The sequence below is a fragment of the Phascolarctos cinereus genome, unplaced genomic scaffold (assembly GCF_003287225.1).
Source record: "Phascolarctos cinereus isolate Bilbo 61053 unplaced genomic scaffold, phaCin_HiC Scaffold_3;HRSCAF=262, whole genome shotgun sequence".
Classification (NCBI taxonomy): domain Eukaryota; kingdom Metazoa; phylum Chordata; class Mammalia; order Diprotodontia; family Phascolarctidae; genus Phascolarctos; species Phascolarctos cinereus.
In genome coordinates, this window is record NW_027555736.1 from 185,962,510 (window position 1) to 185,987,623 (window position 25,114).

At 39.4% G+C, this 25,114-nt stretch overlaps 1 protein-coding gene across 2 annotated transcripts; it reads left to right on the top strand.

Annotated features, from left to right (window-relative positions):
- Nucleotides 1–24: 24 nt before the first annotated feature.
- Nucleotides 25–23,149, top strand: NUSAP1 (nucleolar and spindle associated protein 1). Of its 2 annotated transcripts, none has more exons than XM_021009373.2 (12): nt 25–363; nt 5,296–5,364; nt 8,225–8,374; nt 9,560–9,716; nt 10,032–10,130; nt 10,905–11,017; nt 14,253–14,303; nt 14,862–15,043; nt 17,136–17,302; nt 19,112–19,228; nt 21,478–21,586; nt 22,196–23,149. In XM_021009373.2, exons 1-12 carry the CDS (start codon nt 256–258, stop codon nt 22,287–22,289), a joined length of 1,416 nt encoding a protein of 471 aa, XP_020865032.1. In that variant the 5' UTR covers nt 25–255; the 3' UTR covers nt 22,290–23,149. The 2 variants fall into 2 exon arrangements, with proteins under 2 accessions (XP_020865032.1, XP_020865033.1); XM_021009374.2 differs by having other exon boundaries at nt 9,608–9,716.
- Nucleotides 23,150–25,114: the final 1,965 nt, after the last annotated feature.

The window sequence follows — 25,114 nt, forward strand, 5'->3', positions numbered from 1 at the left end:
ACAAACCCCAACCAACCCGAGCCAATCGTGCTGGAGGGGGGAGGGGACGGAATCGAGGTCGGCTTGCTATTGGGGGAATTCAGGATCCCCGCCTCCCTAGCCACGCTCAACCAATGAGAAGACGGCATCCCTCAATTTAAACGGTCTGGCAGAAATTAGCAAATAACGTTTCCGTGGGTGGCGCGGGAGTTTTGAACTGTTGCCGTCTCGTCTGTTAGACTTCGGGGAACTTGATAGCAGGAGAGACGCGTCCCGATGGGAGAGAGCGGCATGGCCTTCCCTTTGGCTGCGGAGCTGGACTCCTTCAAGTACTGCGAGCTGCAGAGCTTGGCCAAGAGCTTTGGCCTCCGGGCCAATCTCCGGGTATGAGGGGCAGGGCCTCTGCGGGGCTCCGGGAGGAGGGTCGGTGGGTACGAGGACGGACAAAGGCAGGTGATACTCGAGTGATCCGTAAGACTGATCCCTTCCAGCCAGGGTTGTGCTGGAGCCAGCTTCCACCTGCTGCTAATAACCGATTGTGAAATGTTTGTTGTATTTACAATACAACTTTCATATTCATTCATTCAAATAAACATTTATTAGCGCCTACAGTATGGCCGCCGGAAATCTGGCAAACGCTACAAATCAGTGCTTGATGTATTGATTTATTGATTGTCCAGACTCAGGGAAGTGCTGGATAAAACTGTTAAAAATGCCAATTAAACTTAAAAGTGTGGCATGCGTACATCTCTTTTTTGGAGAACTGGCTGTTAAACATTTACACTCTCTTGCCACTCTCCATTCCAGTGATCTATCCTCTGAGGGGGCTGGCCCCTCCCCTGAAGTCTGAATGTTTTGTCTACTAGTGTATGTGAGCCCTTTGGTCTTGGTAGCCCCAGAGCCTGGCATACAGTGGGTACTTTACAAATGTTTTTCGAAGTGCATGCCGGGGCTATGGGACTTGACCGTTGTTACTGCTGCTCCATAGGGTTCTCAAGCATCCCTTCCCTATTTGGCCAGGGAGATCCTATCCTGGCATCATAGATTTAAAGCTGGGAGGGGCCTTAGAGGTGGGTTATCTAGTCCCAGCCCGATACCTTTGTTTTATTGGGGGGGAGGGGGAGACAGAAGTCCTGAGATGAAGCCACTGTGCAAGGCCATACAGGTAGTAAGGTAGAATTTGAAACCATATCCTTCCATCATACAGTGCTGCCTCTCAGCCTTACAATCTTGAGAGCACTTTAGGTCCTCTAGCTTTGCCCAGAAAAAGGAGGCTGAGAAAGGCATTGGCTGGGCCAGAAGGCTTTTTGGTTAAAGGATGACTTAGTGGTGATTACCCTCTAAGTGTACTTGAAGCTGTGATGGATAGTATTGGTAACAGCAGGGACACACTTTGGGCTTTAAAGTTTGCAAAGTGCTTTACTTATATCATCTCCTTTGATCCTCACAACAACGCTGTGAGGGTGGTACTATTATTATAATTAACATTTTACTAATGTGGAGACTGAAGTAGGTGCTGGCTGTTATTAGATGCTATTATTGTCAGCACTTTACAAATATTATCTAATTCTGCCCTCACAACAGCCCTCGGAGATAGATGCTATTATTATCCTCATTTGACAGAAGAGGAAACTGAGGCTGAGTGGTTAAATGGCTTGCCCAGGGTCTCATAGCTATTAAGTGTCTGAGGTGGGGTTTGGACTCCATCTTCAGGCCCAGCACTACTGCATCACCTGGACAAACAGTCCTTCCTTCTCAAAGAGGACTATGGCATCAGGAAGGTAATGCCATGTCATGCAAATGCTTTGGATTTAAGTGAGAGAGGGCTGTTTGAGGTCAGCAGCCTCACTTTCCCCTCCAGAGCCATCTGGTTCCAGAGGCAAGACATAAATCAGAAGGACTGGACATGGCCCCCTGCTATCACCTGCCAAGTGATAAATACACCAATTCTTTTCTTTTTCCCAGAATGGGGGTGGGCTGGGGAAATAACACTGGCTATGTTAGAAAACTCTAAAAGGAGCCCCTTATGTTTTATAAATTGTAGGTCTGTGGTCTTAGTAGAGAGAATTCTTCAGTAAGTTCTATTCAACAAACATTTATTAAGTGTGTGCTGAGGGCATGCCTCTGTGCTAGGTGCTCTGTTTGAGACCTATGTTTGTCTTGGGGTAAGGACCCAATGTGTCTATACAAATAACTTCACAAGAGAGAGTTCAATAAAAACTCTGGGGATCAGGGAAGGCAGTCTAACCCTTAGGCAAAATTTCAAAATAGGGCAGTGGTTTTTTATAATCTTCAGGTTGTCATTGCTCATTGTTGTGCATTGCACGAGTCACTCTGGGGGCTGTAACTAGGGAAGATTATTGTAGGAGGGTTGAAAGCAGTATAGTATATCTGTTTTGATAAGGTTTTCCTAATAGTGCTTGTTCTGTGATGTGTGACCTTTTATACAAAAAGAATTCATCTGGCTCCTCCCTTCATTCATTGGGTGCCATAATTAACAATAGAAATCTCAAGCTGATTATTCAGTCACTCATTTGGTTGTGTCCAGCCCTTCATGACTCTGTGGACTATGGTCCACAGCACATCAGTACTGTCCACGGGCGTTTTCTTGGCAAAGATACTGCAGTGGTTTGCCATTTCCTTCTCCACTGGATTGAGGTAAATAGAGATTAAGTGACTTGCCCAGGGTTACATAGCTAGTAGGTATCTGAGGTCGGATTTGAACTCAGCAATTCCTGACTCCAGGCCCAGTGTGCTATCCACTAAGCCATCTAGCTGCCTATCCAGTCACTAAAGACCTTTAGAAGGGGTCCTTAGGGACAGCTAGGTGGCACAATGGATAGAGCACCAACCCTGGATTCAGGAGAACCTGAGTTCAAATGTAGCCTCAGACACATAACACTATGACTCTGGGCAAGTCATTTAACCCTAATTGCCACCACCTCCACACACACACACAAAGGAGGCCTTAGGTCTGCCACCTGTTGTGCCTGAAGGGTAGGAAAGCCTAGGTGTTGGTGATGGTTTAGAGTCCCCTTTTATTACCATGTCTCTCAGCTGGTGCAGTTTGGACTATGCCCAAAAGACTATAAAACTGTGCATACCCTTTGACCCAGAAATATCATTACTAGGTCTATATCCCAAAGAGATCAAAGAAAAAGGAAAAGAACATATGTGTACAAAAAATATTTATAGCACCTCTTTTTGTGGTGGCAAAGAATCAGACATTGAGGGGATGCCCATCAGTTGGAGAATCGCTGAACAAAATGAGGTATGCGATGGAATGCTGTTGTGCTGTAAGAAATGACAAGCAGAATGGTTTCAGAAAAACCTGGGAAGACTTATATGAACTAATGTAAAGTGAAGTGAACAGAACTAGGAGAATATTGTACACGGTAACAATATTGTACAAGGAACAACTGTGAATGACTTAGCTATTCTGAGCAATACAGTGATCCAAGACAATTCTGAGGGGCTTAGGATGAAAAATGTTATCAACTTCCAGAAAAAGAACTGATGGAGTCTGAATGAAGGTCAAAGCATACTTTTTTCACTTTATTTTTATTGGGGGAGGGGGAGAGATTCATGGTCTATGTTTTCTTTTGCAACATGACTAATATGGAAATATGTTTTGCAGGACTTCATATATCATCTATATCAAATTGCTTGCCTTAAGGAGAGGGAGGGTGGGAGAGAATTTGGAACTAAAAATATTTTTTAAAATGTTAAAAAAATTTACATGCAATTGAGAAATAAACAGGTTAGTGCCCTGTCTTGGTTCATTTCAAAGTGAATAACTGCTACAAATGAGGTGTTTGTAGAGCCATTTCAGACAACTTTCCATTTGTTCCTTGGAACATTAGATCTTGAGTAGAAAATTAATTGCCTAATTTTTTTTCTAGATGGTATGTTAGCGGCCACTTAATTTCCTCAGATTACTATAACAGTATAAACTGCTAAACTAAATAAAATAAATTTTCTCTCCTTGCCCCTCCTGCATTGGAAGAGAAAAACTCTTATAAGAAATATGCACAGTCAAGCAAAACAGATTTTTACATTGGCCATGTCCAAAAAATATGTCTCATTTTGCACCCTAAATCCATCACCCCTGTGAGGCAGTGAGTAGCATGCTTTGTCATGAATCCTTTTCATTTATAATTAGCCGTTAGATTAAACAGAGTTCTTAAGTGTCCCAAATTTTTTTCACGATGTTATTCTTATTGTATAAATTGTTCTCCTCCCTTTTTTAATATAAGTTTTCCCAGATTTATCTGAAATGGTCATCATCATTTTTTAATAGCACAACAATATCCCAATATACTATACATGCTATATACACATACTATAATTTGTTCAGCCATTCTACAATCGACGAACATTCCCTTAGTTTTCAGTTCTTTGCCACCACAAGAAGAACTACTACAGATATTTTTGTACATACTGGGTCCTTTTCCTCTCTCAGTGATGTCTTTGGGGTATAAGCATAGCGATGGTATCGATAGGTCAAATGGGATAAGTAATTGTGTAACTTTTTAGGCATAGTCCTAAATTGCTTTCCAGAATGGTTATACCAATTCACAGCACCATGAATAGTATGTTAACAATATCTGTTTTCCCATGGCTCCTCCAGCATTTGTCATTTTCTGTTTTGTCAACTTTGCCAGTCTGATGAGTCATCAGTTCTTTCAGAATCTCAACTGCAGAAGAGAATGTGAAGTTACTGTTTATAACTTCCAATCTCGTTAAGACTAGTATCTCTGTCATATATAAAAATCCATAGCATGGGGGCAGTTAGGTAGCTCACTGGATAGAGCTCTGGCCTGAGTTCAAATCCGGCCTCAGACACTTGACACTCACTAGCTGTGTGACCCTGGGCAAGTCACTTAACCCTGATTGCCTCACCAAAATAAAAAGAAAAGAAAAGATCCATAGGATGTGGAATTGGTAGGGACCTTGAAGATCAGTTAGTTCAACCCTTTTATTTTACAAATGAGAAAACTAGGCTTAGCATATTTAAAGTATCTTGCACAAGGTCAGGTAGGTAGTTTGGTAACCCAGTTCTTGCTGCCTGACTGCAAAACCTGTGTTCTTTTTACTGTACTGCACTGCATTTTGATAAGTGAGTCTCTGAGTCAGTATTCAAGTCGTGTAAAGTTCAGTTCTCTGATAGTCATCTAGTATATCTCTCATTTGGGAAGTCTGCACAGGGTGGTGAAAGTTGGGACCAAAGAAATGGGGAACCATGGGGAAGAGTGCAATGGTTCTACGTCTTCATTTGATTTCCACTGTAATTATGAATTCTTTAACCCTTTGTAGGGGGACAAACTTTTAAAATCATTGAAAGAATACTTTCAACATGAGTTCAAGAAAGAAAATGAGAGTCAGGTAAGTAATCACATCTTGTTATATAAGCCTGTAAGTAAGCAAAAAACTGACCTTAGTAAGTAAGTATTCATCATAATTGAAGTTGACTTACAATCTTCTGCTAATGGATATTTTGGGGACCGCTGTTGGAAATAGAATTAGTTTCCATGGATAATTAACCAAACAAGTGACTTTTGTTTTGATTAGTAATGCTGCTTTCCAGCAGCTAAGTGTGGAATCTAGCACCTAAAAATCTAATGAAACTACTGACTGCCAAACTCTGTTTCATTGTACAAAGACCAGAGTTCTCAACAATCAGGAATTTACATGGTACCAGATGGATCACTGAATGCCTCAATGATGTATGAGGAAACAGAGTAAAAAGGCAGGGAATTTTAAAGTACTTAAGACGTTGTAAAGACATGGTTATATATAAATGTGACCTGATAATTCGGTATTATTCTTCCCCACAGGCTTTCCTCCGTTCCCTTCATAGTCTAGATAGATCTGTGTCTCTGGCTCTAATCTTTCTAAAGTCTGGTTTCCTGTTGATGAATCCTCCATAGTTATTCTAAGCCAATAAGCATTTATTAAGAACCAGCTATGTGTAAGACACTGTGGAAGGTGCTGGAGAAAAAAAGCCAAACTGGCCCTCACCCTCAGAGAGTTTATCTTCTACTGGGATGGGTTGGGGTTGGGAGCAACATATAAACACTATTAAGAATATACATAATTTTTTGGGTGGAGAATTGCTGTGGTTTGTCCTTCCGTTCTCCAAGAGTACCGTGACATTCGGGAGATGATGACGTGACTTGCAATTGACTTTGATTTTAGTGAGGGAGGGCTGTGCAAAGTCACCAGCCTCACTTTCTCCTCCAGAGCCACGTGGGTCCAGTGGCCAGAATATGGATCAGGACGACTGGAGATGGTGCAGGATGCAGTAGAGGACCTTGGCCCTTTTAAGCTAAGGTCTTTTCAGGTTCTCACTTTGAGTGAGGCAACACCCATTCAGTGAACAGGCCTCTCATAGAAAGAGGTAAATGTAAGGAAGCTAGGGACTCTGAGAGGCAGAAGTGATGAGGTCATCCATTCCAGGAATGGGAAAAGGCCACTGGAAATTCATACAGGTAGGAGAGAGAAGGCTAAGTCCAGGGAGCACCAGGTAGGCAAGTTTGGCTGGCGTATTAAAAGTATGAAGGAGAGTAATGTGGAGTTAGTTTAGAAAGGTAAGCTGGAGGAAGATTATGAAGGGCTTTAAAGAACAAACCAAGTTTATATTTATCCCAGATGCAAAAGTGAGACACTGAAGATTCTTGAGCAGGGGAGTGGCCAGGTTAGACTTGGGCTTTAAGATTATTCCAACAGGTGTATGGAAGGTGAATGGGAAAGATGAGAGACTAGGAGACTGGAGTCCAGTTGGGAGATTGTTGCAATAATTGAGCTTAGCAAGGGCAGCTAGATGGCGCACCGGCCCTGAAGTCAGGAGGACCTGAGTTCAAATGTGGCCTCAGACCAAACACTTGACACTTACTAGCTGTGTGACCCTGGGCAAGTTACTTAACCCCAATTGCCTAAAACAAAAATAATAATAATTGAGCTTAGCAACAGCAACAAACATCCACCTGGGAGCCATAATCCGATGAAAATAACAATTCAGTTTCTTGCTAAGTTATGTATAAGCAATTATTTAATAAAAGTAATATATTAATTATATTTTAATCTTATTTGTTGTATCAATTATACCTGTTTAAACTATCCCCTATTATTAAATAATAACAGTTTTAATGAATAATTAAATGCAATATTTGAGGGAGAGAGTCGGACCAGAGCTATGATATCTAACTCACAGTGTCAGAAGGATGTCTACATCACTGAGCTACTAGGTCCACACAGCCAAGATGGGACCAGAACCCTAGTGTTTCCAACTCCAGGGCCAGCTTTCTATCCATCTTACTTGACTGAATCCAGACAAGATATTTGTTTATATATCTGGAGCATTTATGCTCAAAATGACATTTTCTCTTATTGGATGATCCCAACAACCCTGTCAAGTGAGAAATGAAAGTATCATGATCCCTAATTTACAGAAGCCTAGAAAGGTGCAGAGATTTGAGCTGAGGCCTTCTGCTCTATCTTGTTGCTTCCACATCAGCCTTGAGATCATTGTCTTTTAACATTCAAAGCCAAATGAACCTTAGAGGACACCGGTGTTGCAACCCTTCTTATTGTAGAGATGAGGAAGCCAAGGTCAAAAGAAGTATATCTCTCTCAGGAAGTAAGGAGCAGAATCATAGCCTCGTATTCCAGATCCAGTGCACTTTAGAATACCCTGGTCATCCATGGTACCGAGAAGAGGTAGTATCTGCTTTATTTCAAGGACCTGTTATTTTGACAGTATGGAGTACTCTTCCCACTGATGGAAAAACCCTCTATGATTTAGTAGATGGCATTTAATAATTGCTGTGCTGCTGCCGTGCCCCTCCCACCCCCCCAAAAAAAATCACCCTATAGCCACCCTAGTGAATTTAGCTCTAAAGTTAGATAAGCTCGTTCTCTGACAGTAGTTCCTCACTAGATTTGCATGCCCTATTCTTGAAGTCCTTCCAGTTTAGTAGGATTTATGAGAACTTGAACTGTGTTAAGATAACCTTCCCCTGTGATAAGGCATTAGAATAGAATAAATCTGCTTTTCTATAAAAATTCCCTAGTTTTCTTCCCCTAGGCCTACTCTTAAGTTAATGGGGTTTTCAAATATTGCTTTTACACATATAAAGTATGTTTTGTTTTGCATTTGAAATATGGTTTTTCATGTAGAGAATAGTTTTTCACTGAATATTTTCCTATACTTAGGATGTGATAAATTTGTTTTTCTTTTTTACAGGATGGCAAAAGTAATATCTCTGCTTCTTCTCATGAGGAGATAGAAATGCTTAATGGCAGTGAAGACAAATCTGACCAGGAAGCTGTGCTTGTCTCTGTGACTTCACCCCTGGGAAAAGGCAAAGCAGCCCCAGGAAACCTCGGCTCCAAGGTGAGAGTGTGGAAGCCCAGGCTAGATGCACACTATGAGAAGGGGGAGTGTGGGTAACTACATGTGTTGCTGGATTCTGAGGGTATTAATTTAGAGCCTAATACTAGTGCAGCTGTCTAAGAAGAGTGTAAGACAAGGCGGAAATGACGGCTGAATTCAGTGTTGGTAGATCTGTGGTGTTAAGTTTTCTGTTTGTTGTAGGCTTCATCAGGTCACCCTCATTTAAGCAAAAGAGCAGCCTAGGAGGTAGAGAGATATCTTTTTAAGAGTGGCCCACATAATGCATGTGCCTAAAGTGGACTGTCCTACATGGGGTTTATTCAGAGACCTCCACAAGCAAGGCTTTGTGGCATATGGCTTATTTTTCTCCCCATTCTCATACCCTACACATCAAAACTCTTTTAGACTGGGGCAGCCAAGTGGCGCAGTGGATAGAGCACCAGCCCTGGGGTCAGGAGGACTTGAGTTCAAATCCAGCCTCAGACACTTGACACTTACTAGCTGTGTGACTCTGGGCAAGTCGCTTAACCCAAAATGCCTAAGCAAAAACCAACAACAACAAAACCCAACTATCTCAGACTTTTATAGCTAATCTATGTTTCAGAAAGGAAGACGCTTTTTCTCATGGTAACATAGATATATAACATGTGACGATGTGGAGAAATAGAAACATAAATCTAAAACTTTTTACAATTCAACTCTGCAGGGTTCACTCTCCACCTGACCTTGTTAATCTTTGTGAGTGTTAAGCTGTTGTTTTCTGGAGTCTTCCCTCATATATTCAAATGGCTTGATAAATAAATCCTTCATCTTATCCTTTCTTTCATTCAGATGTCACTTCCTCAAGACCTGCTGTCCTCAAGTTAGTATATTTTTTATCTAGATATACCCAGTCTTTCCTTGCCTAGATCAGGTCCCCAACCTTATGGGTGCTCCAAAGGAGTCCTATCTGCAAGTTATCCTCAGCAGTGGACCAAAAAAGTATCTCTCAATTGCACATTACATTATAATGATACTGTTGACCTTGCAGCTAAAGGACCAGCCCTGTTCTGTCTTTCTCCTGTTCTCTTTACAAATAGACTTGAGTGAAAATTCTGTCCTTCCTTGCTTCTCTACTTAATTTTTTGTTTCCCTCACTTTGGTCGCCCTTTTATGGCTTAATGGAACCCCTGAATTTTGTAACAGGATCATTCAGAGATGATAGAAAGTGATCATCCTGGGTCTCCCCAACAGAAAAAATATCAGAAGGAGAATGCCTTAGCTGCTGCAGAGGCCACAAAGCCATCCAAAGATAAGCAAAAGAACAAGCGGGCACTTTGCTCTGACGAGAAAGAGGTGGAAGGTATGTAAAGTAGATAAAGAGCCCTGATTAGCAAGGAGGTCCTCCAAATTCAGAACCAGTAAAGACATTCAGCAATATTAAGCACCAGTAGGAGATCCACAGAGTTTAAATAAGATCGAGCAGCTGTTCTCTGGCTTTCTTTACTTCGGAGGTGGGCTTAAAGCAGAGGAACAAAGAAAATAAGCATCTCCCTCTTACCCAGAGGCCCTGTGACTGAGAGCATCAGGGCGAGAGCCTGCCTGAATGCAGGCTGGCTGTGTGATCTGGGAAAAAGCTCCTTTGAGCCCTTTTAACTAATCTTTCTCTCTGAATTAGGTGATACTCTTTTAAATATCCCTTCAGGAGGAAAGAGCCCTCATCGTAGAGATGGTTTGTCCAAATCTAAGAGAAGGAGAGCAATATTTACAACTCCAAGTAAGTTTAAATAATTGTTAACACACAGCCCTGAATCAGATGCCAGGAAAGTTCACGAGGGACTGTTTGAATGCTTCCCTCTGACATTTATACTGCCTAGTGTACTCCTATGTACGTAAGCACTAAAATGCTCACAGAACTAATGAATTAGATAACACAAGGCTTTCTAAACCTATTTTGAAAAGCCAAATTGTCATGCATAAAGATGCTATTATTTCTGTCTTATTTCTGTCCAAACCAAGATATTTTGGCAAGAAGTGAAAAGGGTAAAGGATAGACAGTAACACATAGAAAATCTACAAGGTGGGGCTTTTCTTCCTTGATCTTAGACCACCTAGACTTACCAAAACATTACCACGCTTGGGAAAGCTTGCACAAAGAGCATGTTGAAATTTGCATGTCTGTGATAATCAACAAGCATTATTAAGTGCCTCCTATGTACCAGGCACTGGGCCAAGTGCTGGGTATAGAAATTACAGGCCATTGACATTACAGGCAGGGACTGCCATCAAGGAGCTTATATCCTAAGGGGGAAGATGTGTACTTATAGAGGAATACATGAAATGAATATGGGGTCGTTTGGAGAAGGAAGAGAGGGAGAGCCCTAGCAGCAGTGACAGGTGGAAAATGTCACTTGAGCAGAATCTTCAAAGAAGTCAAAGATCCCAAGAACGAACAAAAGAAGGGCTTAGTATTAGGGGCAAACAGAAAATGTGAATAAATGGGTTTGGTCTTGATGACTTAATTTTCTTTTTGGGGGGGGTAATACTGTAGATTTTAAGAAGATTCATGAAGCTCATTTTAAGGAAATGGAATCTATTGACAAATATATTGACCGAAAAAAGAAACGTATGGAAGTCCTTAGCAACTCAGTGAAGGAATTAAAGGTATGACACCTAAATTGCATCCTTGACAGATTTGGGCTTTTATTTTTAAACAATGAAATAAAGTTATAGGAAAAGCTATTGTTAGTGATTTACTAATGTTAGCTTTAATTTACATACTCAGTTACCATTAAGTTCAAGGCACTGTGTACCATATCTGTATAATTTACACTCAAGACTTTCCAGCCTGTGAAAAAGCATGAGCTACCCAGAATTCTGTCAGTGGCACCAAGGAACATAGGGTACAGATGTCTTCAGTGATGTGAACCTCAGTGACTTGAGATATAAAACCCCCAAACGTCCAAGATTTTTCTTCCATTTATGAGTGACTGACAGACAAATCCAGTCTCTTGTAAAGTTACCTTATTTCTAGCCTATATTACTTAAAAACAAATTCCCTGACTCCAAAGTAATTCTGCACTTGTTCATCTGACCCACTCATGACTGAAGTATCCTGAGGTTTGTGGGGAGCCTCCCAATCCCTTTATCTACCTTACTACCAAATTGCATTGGCCCCTGATACCTCTAGGTCACCCAGGAATGGTCTGGACCGAGCTGCTTTCCTAAGGTTCAGCGTGTCCCTGTCAACTTGGTGTTTTACTTCCCAGAAAAGTCTTGTCATCTACAAACTGAGATTTTTGCAGGGCACTGACTCTTACAGATTGACAGAAATGTTTAATGAGATCAGTCCTTGTACTTATTCCTAGGGAAATCTCCTATTACTTTTTTCATTAGAGAAATCAAGGTCTGACCATGACGCTAGCTTGTAGCTCCTCATTGCCAATAGAATAAAATACAAACTCCCTGGTTGGGCATTTAAAGTCCTTCCCATCCAACTCCAAGAACCGTCTTTGCAGGCTATGTACATATTACTTCCTCCCTGGGACTCTAACTAAACTTGCTTTCTGTGTTTTTGTCAGTGTTCCATTTCTACATATGTCCCCCAGAACTGAAATGTTCTTTTTCCTCACCTCTACCTTATGAAACCACCCCTCCCCCTTCCCTTTGAAGCTCAGCTTAAAAGTTACCTCTGCCATGAGGCTTTTCCGATTACTCCCTTGTTGTGAAGATCTCCACCCCAAATCACTTTTGTATTTATTATTTATATCCTATACTTACCTTTCTGTGAATATGTCGCATTCTCCCATCTCTACTTTCCACTAGAATGTAAATTCCTTAAAAGCAGGGACTGTGTCCCTTTTGTATTTGTATCACCAGGGCACAGTACCCTGAACACAGTAGGTACTTAGTAAGCACTTATTGATTTATTGGAAAGAGCCCACTACTTTTTGTTTCCTGTTTTGTGCCTTTCTTCTAAATCCCTTCCCTTGTCATGACCCAAGAGGCCCGTTTCTTCCCTACTTTCAAGCCACCAAAAGTCTTTGGCTCTCTTTCTTTCTGTCTTACTAAATACATTCTTTGCTTTCATTTTAGTATCCACTGACAAGCATGAGTAATAAAATATACAAGTAGGAACAGAAAAAAAAAAAGGGAAAAAAACCCCAAAATATTGAAAATAATTATACCTGTGGCATAAACTGTTATTTACTGACTCCTTTAAATAAAAAGTCCACAAAGTTGTTGACCCCTTTTGAAGTCTCTGTGTATGTGTGTAATGTGAACGTTTGTCTCTAATTGTTTTAGCTTTGCCACGATGCAGCTGGGACTTGGCTGCAGAGAAACAGGATGGAGACAGTATGTAGTGTCCCCTCTATTTAGGGTTGAGTCTTGGATACCTCCAACAGTGTTCTTTCTCTGCCACCAACCAGCATGTTAAAACATTGTGGCTTTTGAAGTCAAGGATCAAATTCTTTTTTTCTACCTAGTATGTCATTTGGGACAATTACCATCCAACAAACTTTATAATTACTAGTTATCATCCTGGATGAATTTTCTTTTTCTCCCATGATCCCTGAGAAGCTGAATGGCAGTGACAGAGGGTGATGGTGTTGTGGAAAGATGGAATGGTTTGGAGCTTTTCAGTCCAACCATTTGTAGGAAACTTCATGTATAAACTATAAAATGTGTTCTGGAATCAAATGTGAATTACCATTACAGTCTTCCTACCTTTTTATTGTAGACTTTTTATTTTCAAAAAGCCTTATTGATGTCTTTTGTTTTTACATCACAGTCACTTCAACCCCTGCCTCCAACTGAGCGTGACTTCATGCTCCCTCAAAAAAAAGTTATGCAAAAAACCATCTAACGCAATAACCATATTTTATAAGGAATGTGATATTCTATTCTAATAGTCCTCAGTCCTTCTGCCATGAGATATGTTTCAGAGTCTTGTTCCATGGGACCCTAGTTGGTTTTTCCAGTTGCTAAAAGTTTGACTTCTTTTGATTGTGTTTTCATCTGTATTGTCAGAGTTATTGAATTTGTGCTTTTGTCCATATGGAAGCTTTTACAACGGCTCTTTAGACTGAAATGAATTCAATTTACTTATGGTCTTCCACCGCTACCTTTTATGGTAGGCTTTTGCCACCACAATATTTACGTGCCTAGGGGAGAATAAATTATAGACAAGGTAAATTACATGTATTAGCACAGGAGCTGTAGCCACGAACAGTTTTCTTCCTGGCAAAACCTCAGATGGTTTTACCAAAAGAGTTAAACTATTGTTAATACATCCAGCTACCTGACACTCTTTTAGAAAGCAGGGCCGTTATAAAGCTGTTCAAATCAAACTTAAATGTAACTGGTGCTGACAGAAAAGTGGTCTAGGGGCAGCTACGGGGCGCAGTAGATAGAGTACTGACCCTGGAGTCAGGAGGACCTGAGTTTCAAATTCAACCTCAGACACAACACTCACTAGCTGTGACTCTGGGCAAGTCACTTAACCCCGATTGCCTCACCAAAAAAAAAAAACAACAACAAAAAAAAAAAACCAGAAAAGTGGTCTCCTAAGAGTTCAAAAAAAAACTTTGGACTTTTAAAAATAGAAATAAGAATTATTTTCTTTCTTAAAATGCATTCTGTAATATAGAAATTATATGTCATTGTCTAATACTGCTGAGTCTATGGTAAAGGATTACTTGAGATCTTGGCATTGTAGACTGTTTAAATGCAATTCTCTAGTTTCTCTTTTAGATCTTAATCTGAATTCTGCTACCTTTGACAACATATTGCCAATTTCAACAGTCTTCTCTGTGCCATCAACTAAGATTAAATTTCTTTGTGATGTAGTTAAGACTAATGGAATTCAGTACTCAAATTTTTCTTTCCCTTTTGACAGATATTAGCTAAAAAAGCTAACCTAACTGGAACTCCCCACAGTAATTCCAAGGTAAGCCTTCTGACATTTTTCTGAAGAATTTAGGAATTTATAAGTAATTGCTTGATTCAATGTATCAATATGTTCTAGTCCTCTTGTCTTAAGCCAGTAAGCAACTAGCACAATGTCTGAGATGTAGCAGATACTCAGAAAATTTTTAACTTGAACTATGTTTGGTTTCTGTCTTCTTTAGTAGGGGTTCTCAAATAGGTCAACAGGCATTTCTAAGAGATCTCATAGATGTTCCCCTTTGGGGTATTCTGTGCAGGGGTCTTCTGCTCCTTCTTTATCCTATACATTGGCCGGGAACTAGAGAGTCTATGGGGGCCATTTGTCCTTGTGCTTGTGTTCCAAGTCACCATAAAACAACATGGCCACTGGTGCAGTTCCTGAAATGTTATAATTCTTCGACCTTTTGTGGGGATGCCATGATAATGAGATTATTTTGGAAACTCTCCATTCATACTAAAGGAACAAAATTTACCAGTAAAACGTGATTTTTAGTGGACTGACAGTCACTAGAAACCATTATATTAAAAACGTGGCAATTCTTTTTGTTTCTTCTTTCAGAAAAGTTCATCTGGCATGAGGGTAGTCAGCCCAGTTCCTCAGAGAGGCAGGCCCTCTTCGACCTGCACTCCTGCCAGTCCACGGCGTTCACTTCGTATATCCGTTGGGACGGCGAATCGAAGTATCTTGTGTCAGAAACTGTTCAAGCCGTCTACCCTCTCAACTAACAAAATGAATGTCAGGTAAAGGAGATAAACCAATAGGCAGTCTTCAGAAGCTCTTTTAATCCTATCTAAAGGTTCTAATAATCCTACAACATAATTATGTTACCCACTTGTTAAGGTGGTGAAATATCAGGGGGAGATAAAAAAAAAGTACCAGTTGCGTGATTTATTTTATTTTATTTTATTTTATTTTTGGTGAGTCAATTGGAGTTAAGTGACTTGCCCAGGGTCACACAGCTAGTAAGTGTCAAGTGTCTGGTCTGAGACTGCATTTGATCTCAGGTCCTCCTGACTCCAGGGCTAGTGCTCTATCCTGGCTGCCTCTCCCATGATTTTTTTTTAAAGTTACCCCAATTGACTAGCCTCAGGTTTGAGGGAATACAGTGTTTTAGATTTTTTTGTTTTTGATCTTTTCCAGTTTCCCTAAACATATACATGCAATTAATTACTAGAGAAAATAAGAAAATGGACTACTGTAGTAGAATGGAAAGAAAACTAGTTTGGGAGTCTGAAATCTCAAACACTACCATCTCCGTGATCTTGTTTTTGCTTGGACACACACTCAACAATGTGACTGAATTATATTTGGCTCAGAACTATGACATTTCCAGACTTGGCCAAAAAATCTTGGAGATATTAAAAGAGCTGTGAATGCCAAGCAGACTCCCAGCAGCTCTTAATTCTAGCTCCAGTAATGTCTTCTGGATGCTCTGATCAAAACTTCCAACATACTTTTTCCTCCTTTAAACCAAAAGCTCCTAATCACCAGGCTTGGGTCATTTTCTTCAACCTATGATACAGTGAACTATGAGCTAAAAATGCAGCTGTAACATCACATCTACCCCTTTTTAAAAAACTGTGCTTTACTACCCCCTGCAACCTTTGATCCCTCCACCTCCTTGGAGAATTCTGAGACTTGAACAATGGTATCTGACCAGGAAGTATGACATTTAATTAGTGGTTACTCCCCTTACCTTGAGGATTCCTAAGTAGATATCCATGGGACCGTGGGTAAATTATTTCATTTCTCTCAGCCTCATTTTCCTCTTCTGTAAAATGAGGGGATCATCCTAGATCATCTCTTGTTCTGTATTTTTATAAAACCTCCTTGAATAGATTGAACTGGCAGCTAGCTAGACTGCCTAAATGGTTCCTTCCCACTCCAGCACATTCTATATTAGCATTAGAAACTCAGAAATTCTGAGTTCAAATTCTTACTCTGCCACTTACCAGCGCTGTAAACTTGGGCAAGTCCTTCAGCTTCCCTGAACCTGATGAGGTTTTCTCATTTGTAAAATGGGAATAATAATCTTTGCTCTCCCTACCTCACAGGGCCCTTGGGAAGAAGGCCTTTTGTAAGCCTCAAAGACCTATGTAGAATTGAGTCAGAAGGGTGCTTGCCCTAACCTGGCCTCAGAGGGATCTGGACTGTCCCAGAAACATCTGGCTTATGCATGGATAAAAATTATTTTTCCCTAAAGCCCAATCTGAAGCCAATAATAATTATAATTAGCATTTATATTGCACTTTAAAGTTTGCAAGGCACTTTACAAATGTCTCCTTTTATATTTAAAACAGCTTTGGAAGGTGTGGGGTGTTAACTATTATTCCCATTTTACAGATAAGGAAATTGAGCAGGCAGAGACTAAGTGACTTGCACTCACACATCTGGTGTCTACGTCCATATTTGAACTCACATCTTTCTGATTCCAGGTCTAGCACACTATCCATGGTGTCACTTAGATAAAAAAAAAAAGCTAGGATATCAGGAAGAAAAGTTATATACTACATAAAAAAACTAGACAACTTCAACTCTAAAATTCTATTTCTAATCATAATTTGTGTTGAATTGTCCTCTCTAAAACCTTCCACCATTTTTACCAGTATTCAAGAGATTATATTAAAATGTCTATTTTCAGAACAGTAACACATTTTCTACCTTCTCCCCAAAGAAGAAAAATCAGACAAGTGGGAGTAGAGTTTGAGGAAGTCTGCTTTAGGCTTCCCTCCCTCACTGCTTGGTGAAACTGACGTCCAGGACATGAGCGTCAGCATCAAAGGTGCATGAGCCTCTCAATAAGAGTGTATTCCATTGTATTATTCTGTTAAGGTTCTCAGAGGCTACTAAGGATAACGAGCACAAACGCTCACTGACCAAGACTCCAGCCAGAAAGTCTCCATATATCAGCATGCTTGACACCCAGCCTAAGTGCCAGGCTGTCCTGGTGAAGAGTAAGGAAAAGGAAGCCAGTCAAGCCAAGGCTGGACACACTGCAGGTAATGTTTGCTTCATGTTATCTTGTCTTTCCTCTTTAACAAAAAAATGTTGCAAATCTTCATCTTTAAGCCAGTTAGTTTCCTGGATTTTTTATGTATCCTTGTTTACCCAAAGTTTCTCACAGCAGGCATAATCAGTAGTTACATTCACAACAGCAAATATTTCACACAAAAATTAACCTCTACCTGCTGGGGGAAATACTAGATGCTCACAAGCATTGAATCAACCTTGCTTTCTGGATTCTAGAGGTGTAGCCCAGAGATTGAGCAGGACCTACCTGGGGCTGTGTTAAACGTTCACATTTTTTAAAATATTTTTAAATTTTTAAAAATATTTTATTTTTTCCCAATTACATGTAAAAATGTTTAACATTTGTTTTTTTAAAATTTTGAGTTCCAAATTCTTTCTCTCCCTCCATATCCCCTTTGAGAAGCTAAGCAATCTGATGGAGGTTGTACGTAAACACTCACATCTTAGAAGAAAATACTGCCACTGATCCTAATAGGCTGTCCTTGAACGTGGCAAGATCTAAGCCCAGAAGGTCCCACACTGGCAGCTGCTCATGGAATAAATTCCATGCCTTGAACTGTTTTCAGAAGTAGATTGTACAAACTAGAGTTCAGCTTGAACCAACTGCAGCCAGACCTCTGCAGACAGTGACTACGGTCCTCTTTAGGGGTAGTTTCTGGCTGCAAAGTACATTGCAGCAGTGGTCTGAAGGCAGCAAAGGTCTCCACACAGAGAAAGACAGGTGGAAGAAAGAAGGGTTAATTCACTGGAGGCTTTTATTACAACTCAGGCCCCCGGAGCCTGGACAGTCGTGATGTGTGGTTCAGTGGCAACTTCAAAAGAGTGCCAAGTGTTACAAGTAGTAAATTCAGCCTTCTGCCTCCTAAACATCCTTCCTTTTCCTTATCTTAGCCCAGCAGGCAAACAACACTTTGTTTACTCCCACTGTGTGCAGAGTCAGCGCACGGCATGAGGACACAGACAGCAAACCTAGGAGGCCTAAAGGGAAGGCCTTCCTTGGAAGCATGGACAAGACCAGATGAGGCCAATATGACAGAAATCGCCACCTAAATCAGTTTCCTTACTTGGTGCCATACCAAACCACCAGAGGGTTACTTTATAGAACTAGGAGAAAATTCATCTGGAGGAACAAAAGTTGAAGAATCCTAAGGGGAAATAAAGGGAACAAGTGGGAGGAAGGGGGCTTAACAGTACCAGAGTTCTAACTATACTATAAAATAATTATGAAAAACATTTGGCAGGATGTTAAAAAATTGAAAAGCTGATTAAGTATATGACAAACTGTAGTAAACAAGTAGAGCTACATAGTATTTGATAAACCCAAAGACCGCGACTATTACAGTAAAGTCTCATTTCACAACAAACATTGCTGAGAAAACTGGAAAATAACTGTGTAGAAATTGGGTATAGACCAATGTCTCACACCAAATGCCAAAATAAACTCTGAAAGGATACTTAGACACAAAAAGTCACATCATAAACAAAAACAGAGAAGGAGATACACATGAAAACTATGGATAGGGAAAAATTCTTGACCAAATAAGGGACAGAGAAGATGACAAAATATGTTTTGGGAGATATGACAGAAAAATAAGGCCCAGTGGCTAATTATTTAGCTACTCTTTCTACCACATAATCTTTCATTGACTCTGTTAAGTTTAGACTACTTAAATACATTGCCTTCTCAAGACAAGATACCATTACTTTGAAAAGTCTGAGACTTTGGGAGTGATTTATGTACTATTTACAAATCTTCTGTTTGTCCTTTTGGTTTTTAGTTGTTACCCCATTCAAGTTTACAGCTGAGGCAGCACAGACTCCAGTCAGTAATAAGAAACCAGTATTTGATCTCAAAGCAAGTCTTTCCCGTCCACTTCGCTATGAGCCACACAAAGGTATGTCATGATAGTATATTTTGCATAGGGCATGCAAAGAACACACCTCTAAGCAGTTCTACCATCCTGAAGACTCAAAGACTTTGTCAAGAAATGAGACAGCTATTGGGGGCAGCTAGGTGGTGCAGTGGATAGAGCTCTGGCTTTGGAGTCAGGAGGACCTGAGTTCAAATCCAGCCTCAGACACTTGACACTTACTAGCCGTGTGACTCTGGGCAAGTCACTTAACCCCAGATTGTGTCATCAAAAAGCAAAAAAAAAAGAGAGAGAGAGAGAGAGAAAGCTACCACCTAGTTTAGCATGGTGGTAGTTTGGTTACTGGCTGACTAACTACAACTATCCTTAGAAATGTCACTACACATCCATCTATCAAAATTAAAAACTAGTGATGGATGGGACCCCAAAGGTCATCTAGGCCAACTCCTTCACGTTTACTGCTAGGAGAGTGAGGCCAGGGACAGAGGGCTGAGCCAAGGTCACATGGGTGTTAAGGCTCTGGGAGGGGCTGTGAACCTCTTAATTCTAGAGCCCAAGGTCTTTGCTGTTCCTTGCTGCTTCATGCTTTATTTAACCATTCTCCTATTGCTGGATGTTTAGTTTGCTTATGAGGTTTGTTTGGTTTTTTCCAATTACATATTATGCTGCTAGGAAAATCTTTGAACATGCAGTTCTAAAAAAAACCAAACTGTCCAGTTATATTCATAACCAAAGGAACTGGGTCAAAAGGGTATGACTGTTTTTTATGGTTAATGCTAGATTGCTTCCCAGTAATTTAATGTTTTAAATTCTAGCAATAAATGAACATACTTGTTTTGCTATAACCATGCTAACACTGAGTTTCATTGCTTTTCATTATTTTTGCCAATTCGGTGAGTGTAAGGGTGGTACCTCAAAGTTGTTTTGGATTTAGACGCAAGCATTTTTTCCAAGTGGTTATTAATAATTGTATTTTATCTTTTGAAAATTCTATTCCTATTTTTTTACCATTTAGGTCAAAAGGTCTTTAAGTATTACCACTGACAAATTTTAGGTGTCTTATTTGTGGGCATGTTATTTACATATGACTATAAATAATCTGTTTTTTAAATTATATAGTTTTCAGGTTTTGTTTTGTATTATTTTTAAAATTTCAATATACTCAAACACATCTGTCTTGTTCATTGTAATTCCTTCTGTTTGTTAAATCAAACAATTGGTCTTCTATGGGTTTTGAGATAACTTTCATTCTATTTTCTCCCATATCTTCCAGATCTGTGTATATTTGTACTTTACCTATTTAGAATTCACAGTGTTCTGCCATATGGATCCAAATTCCTTACCTGTCAAACTGACAACTAATTTTACAAAGTAAAATTTACAAAAGTACCATTGTTCACAGCATTTAAATAGTTAAAGGTACTACTGTCAGATCTATAGTTTTAGAAAATATCTGTTAAAATAGAGTAAGTTGGATTTTGGTTTTGGGGGTGTAGACTCTCCCTAGAATCTAAAAGTGTCCCCTTGAGAGAGGTAGTTATTGTATACTTAGAGAACCCTAGAGAATTAATTATAAAACTAGTTGAAATAATTAACAACTTTAGCAAAGTTGCAGGACACAAAATAAGCCCACATAAATTATCAGCATTTCTGTATATTACCAACAAAAGCAGGAGATAGAAAGAAAAAATCCATTTAAAATAACCATAGAGAATATCAATGGGAGTCTGCCTGCCAACAGAGAGGTAGTTGTTGTTAGCATCTTCATGTTGCCATAATCGAGGTGTTAAATGCCTTCTTTGTACTTCGTGGAAATAATGATCATTTGAAAATTATGCAGTTTGTAATTTTTTCTACATGAAAATAATTTGATCCAAGTTTTTTTCCATATCTGACTTCCAAAAACCTCCTACAGAATATATTGAAAATTCAGCGGCATAGATAACAGTATGAAGGTGGCCCTGTGCAGGAGGCTGACACAGAAATAGACTACTGTGTTTTGGCGGGGAGGGAGGAAAAGGGAGCATCTTAATACTTGAAGTTCATTCCAGGAGTATGGTATCAAAATGAGTAGAAGACAGTATAGTGTGTGGGTAAATGGGTGTGTATGTGTGTGTGTGTACACACACACATACACACACACATGCATATATATTTTTTAAAGGACAAACTTTGACATTCCCCAGGGAGCCATAGCTGATAAGAACAAAGGTAGCAGCGATATAAATGTAAGCAATCACTAAAACTTTTCATTTCTTTTTGCTCTTATGTAGGGAGGCTAAAACCATGGGGGGAATCTAAAGAAAATATTGCTCTGAATGAGACAACAAATAGAATTGACTTCCACAAAAAAACTTACAAACAGCCACATCTCCAGACCAGGTCAGTTACATAACTGTTGTGATTGTTTAGTTTTGAACTTTTCTATAAAAACACTTAAAATGCTCTTCTTGTATTAAATGTTTTACAGAAGCACTATTTTTTAACTGTTTAGCATAGGGGTGATAGGGGCTTTTAACCATTTGTGCTTCCTGGACCCCTTTGGCCCTCTCTCAGATTGATGGAGGGGCTGCTAGGTGGTGCAGTGGATAGAGCACCGGCCCTGGAGTCAGGAGAACCTGAGTTCAAATCCAGCCTCAAACATATAACACTCACTAGCTGTGTGACCCTGGGCAAGTCACTTAACCTCATTGCCCACCAAATAAATAAATAATTGATGGAAATACTAAGTTTCAGTTAGAGGTTAGTGAAAATGAAGATGTAAATTTTTTTTCCCATTAAAGACCCCCTGAAATCTATCCATGGAGCTCAGATTAAGAAAATCTCCATAGTTTTATACTTTCATTAGATGAAATGCTGTAATTTCATTCTTATCTGGCATATTTGTTGTTTGGGCATTAATACTACTCTGATGTTAAAGTGGTATTCTAATTGCTGCAAGATTATCTTGTTGCTCCCTAATCTCAAATATGTGCTTGTCTTTGTCTTCAGAAAACAGCAGCGGAGGAAACATGAGCAGAAAAGGAAAGAGAAGAAAGATGGTGTCCTTGGAACTCGAAGGGGACTAGTCATGCTTGGGGACTAACAGGCCGCCAAGCACTCTGTAGCTATTCTTCATTATGAATCTTTTATGCTTCTGTAAATATTTCTGTATTTGTTTTGTCATTGTAAATTTCATCCAGCCTGTCCTAACTCTGTTCTTACCCCTGCTTATCACATTAACCTGCTACTAACCGCCACCATTGAAATAGTGAGCCTATCAGCTACAATTGTTTCTTTTATAAACTCTGGCAAATTATCTAAAATGGTCTTTCCCTAACTCTTTTTTTGTTTAATAAAGTACAGCCTCTTAATCCTTGAACTAGATTTTTAATGTCACGTATCCTTTTCTAGTCCTAGGGTTTTAAATAACTTGCAGGCATAACCTTTTTTCACATTTTAAATGATGGGACAGAAGGAGAAGGTAGAATAGAAGCCTCCTGTAAACTTCTAGCGAACTTACTAATTAAAAATACTGAACCCTGACTGAATAAGCATCAGTAGAAAAGAAGTCAAGCTTCAATGTTTTCTTAGACTTTTCCTTAGATAAGTGTTCTCTATAAATGGATACTCATTGCTAATTTGTTAGTAGATGCAATACTTCACATTTATGCCTTAAATGCTTTCGAGACTAAAGCAAAAGGATCATGCTCACAAGAGGCTTTTAATTCTTATATTATTTCTTTAAGTTAGTTTTCAAGATTATTGTGCTCTGTAATCTAGTCTCTTATTCAAAGGATATAAAAGAGTGCAGATGCTTAGAATTAGAGCCATCTCTATTGACTTTCAGAATTTTACATTGGGCATAGTCTCTGTCAGATTAAAATACTGTACCTAAGCTAACCTGCTAAAAGATTTCTACTGCTTTGTAAGATTTTTATAAATAAAATTAAAACTGAAAATTCAGTTTCTCCTGAGCTATAGCCTGGTTTATACTTTTAATAATAATAAAACTTGGTACCCCAAGGAAAAAGAGTAAGAAACAAAAGGAGAGGATCAGCGGTGAGGAGAAGAGAGCCAGTGGGAACAAAGGCACTTTAAAAAACCTAAAGGAGGGCAGCTAGGTGGCAAAGTGGATAGAGCACCGGCCCTGAAGTCAGGAGTACCTGAGTTCAAATCCAGCCTCAGATACATAACATACTCACTAGCTGTGTGATTCTGGGCAAGTCACTTAACTCCAATTGCCTCACTAAAAAAAATAAACAAAAAACCTTAAGGTAAAGTAACTGAAGGAACATAGTACTGTGTTCAGAAGAGAGGGAGGAAAAAATCCTAACTTGAAAAAAAAATAATAGTAAGGACTGATGGGGAAAATATAAACCTAACTCATAAATTTAAATGTGAAAAGATTTTTAAAAATAACACAAAAATGAGTGACACACTAAATAAGAAAACAAAGCCCTACAATTTGTTGCTTACAAGAAACACATTCAAATAAATAAAGAAAAGAAACACATTCAAAACACAAAGACAAAATGAAATAAACCTGAGGGGATAGAAAAAAAATTATGCATCAAAATAATAACAAAGTTCATTTGGAAAAAACACAACATCTGGAATATCATGGGAAATGATTAAAAGTAGTATAAATAGACGAAGGGGGAGAACACTTCTAGAACTCAAACTATATTATAAAGCAGGAGTCATCAAAACCATCTGGTATTGGTTTAAAAACAGAGAACGAGAGCAGCTAGGTGGTGCAGTGGATAGAGCACCCGCCCTGAAGTCAGGACAATCTGAGTTCAAACGTGGCCTCAGACCAAACACTTGACACTTAACTAGCTCTGTGATCCTGGGCAAGTCAGTTAACCCCGATTGCCTAAAAAAAATAAAAACAGAGAACAAGAGAATGGAACAGACTAGACAAGGGAGAATTCAGAAGCAACAGAATGCAATAATCCAACATTTGATAAGGAAGAAAACATAAATTACCTAGGAAAAAACTCCTCGTTTGATTAAAAACTGCTGGGAAAACAGGAAAGCAATCTGGCAGAAATTAGGCTAAACCAATACCTGCCAGTGCTTCTTAAACTGTGGGGTTCAACTCTATATGAGGTCAAGAAAAATTTAGCAACAGTAAAAGGTTTCTGAATGCACAAAGACCAAAAATTAATTCAAAATCAAACACTTCACATGCTGCATCCTACAACTTCCCTGCAGCCTTGGTACTGAACACAAAGCATGCACACTTTGCAGGGCACATGCCTCAGCCCATGCAATGCCAACCAATGCTGCCAAAACTCAAAAAAGCTAGTGGAAAAAGCTTAAGAAGCCCTGTGGGCACACTCCACAGTACATTTTAAATGAATACGTGACCTTAACATAAGATCATACTATAAAAAAGTTGGAAAAGAAACAGATCATGTACCTCTCAAAGTTATAGGTAAGTGACGTACTCTTAACCAAACAAGAGACAGAAGCAATCACAAAAAATAAAACGTAACTTTGATTATCTGAAACTAAAAAGCTGCATAGATGACATTAATGCATCTAGGACAAGAAGAGAAGTGGTCAAATGTGGAAAAAAAAATCTTTGTATCAAAATTTCTCTAATGAGGGCTTAGTATCAAAGATAAACAATGAATACATATGACACATATGTATGTGTGTATGACTAACAGCCATTCCCCAATAGCTACATTGTCAAAGGATATGAACAAACAGTTCTCAAAAGAACTGCAAAGTATTCACAACCACATGAAAAAATGTTCCGAATCACTAATAATAAGAGAAATGCACAATTTCACCTCATACCCTGCAAACTGGCAAAAATGACAAAAAAATGGCAACAATGTTGGAGGGGTGACAGACACACTAATACATTGTTGGTGGAGCTGTGAAATGGTACAACCATTTTGGAAAGCATTTTAG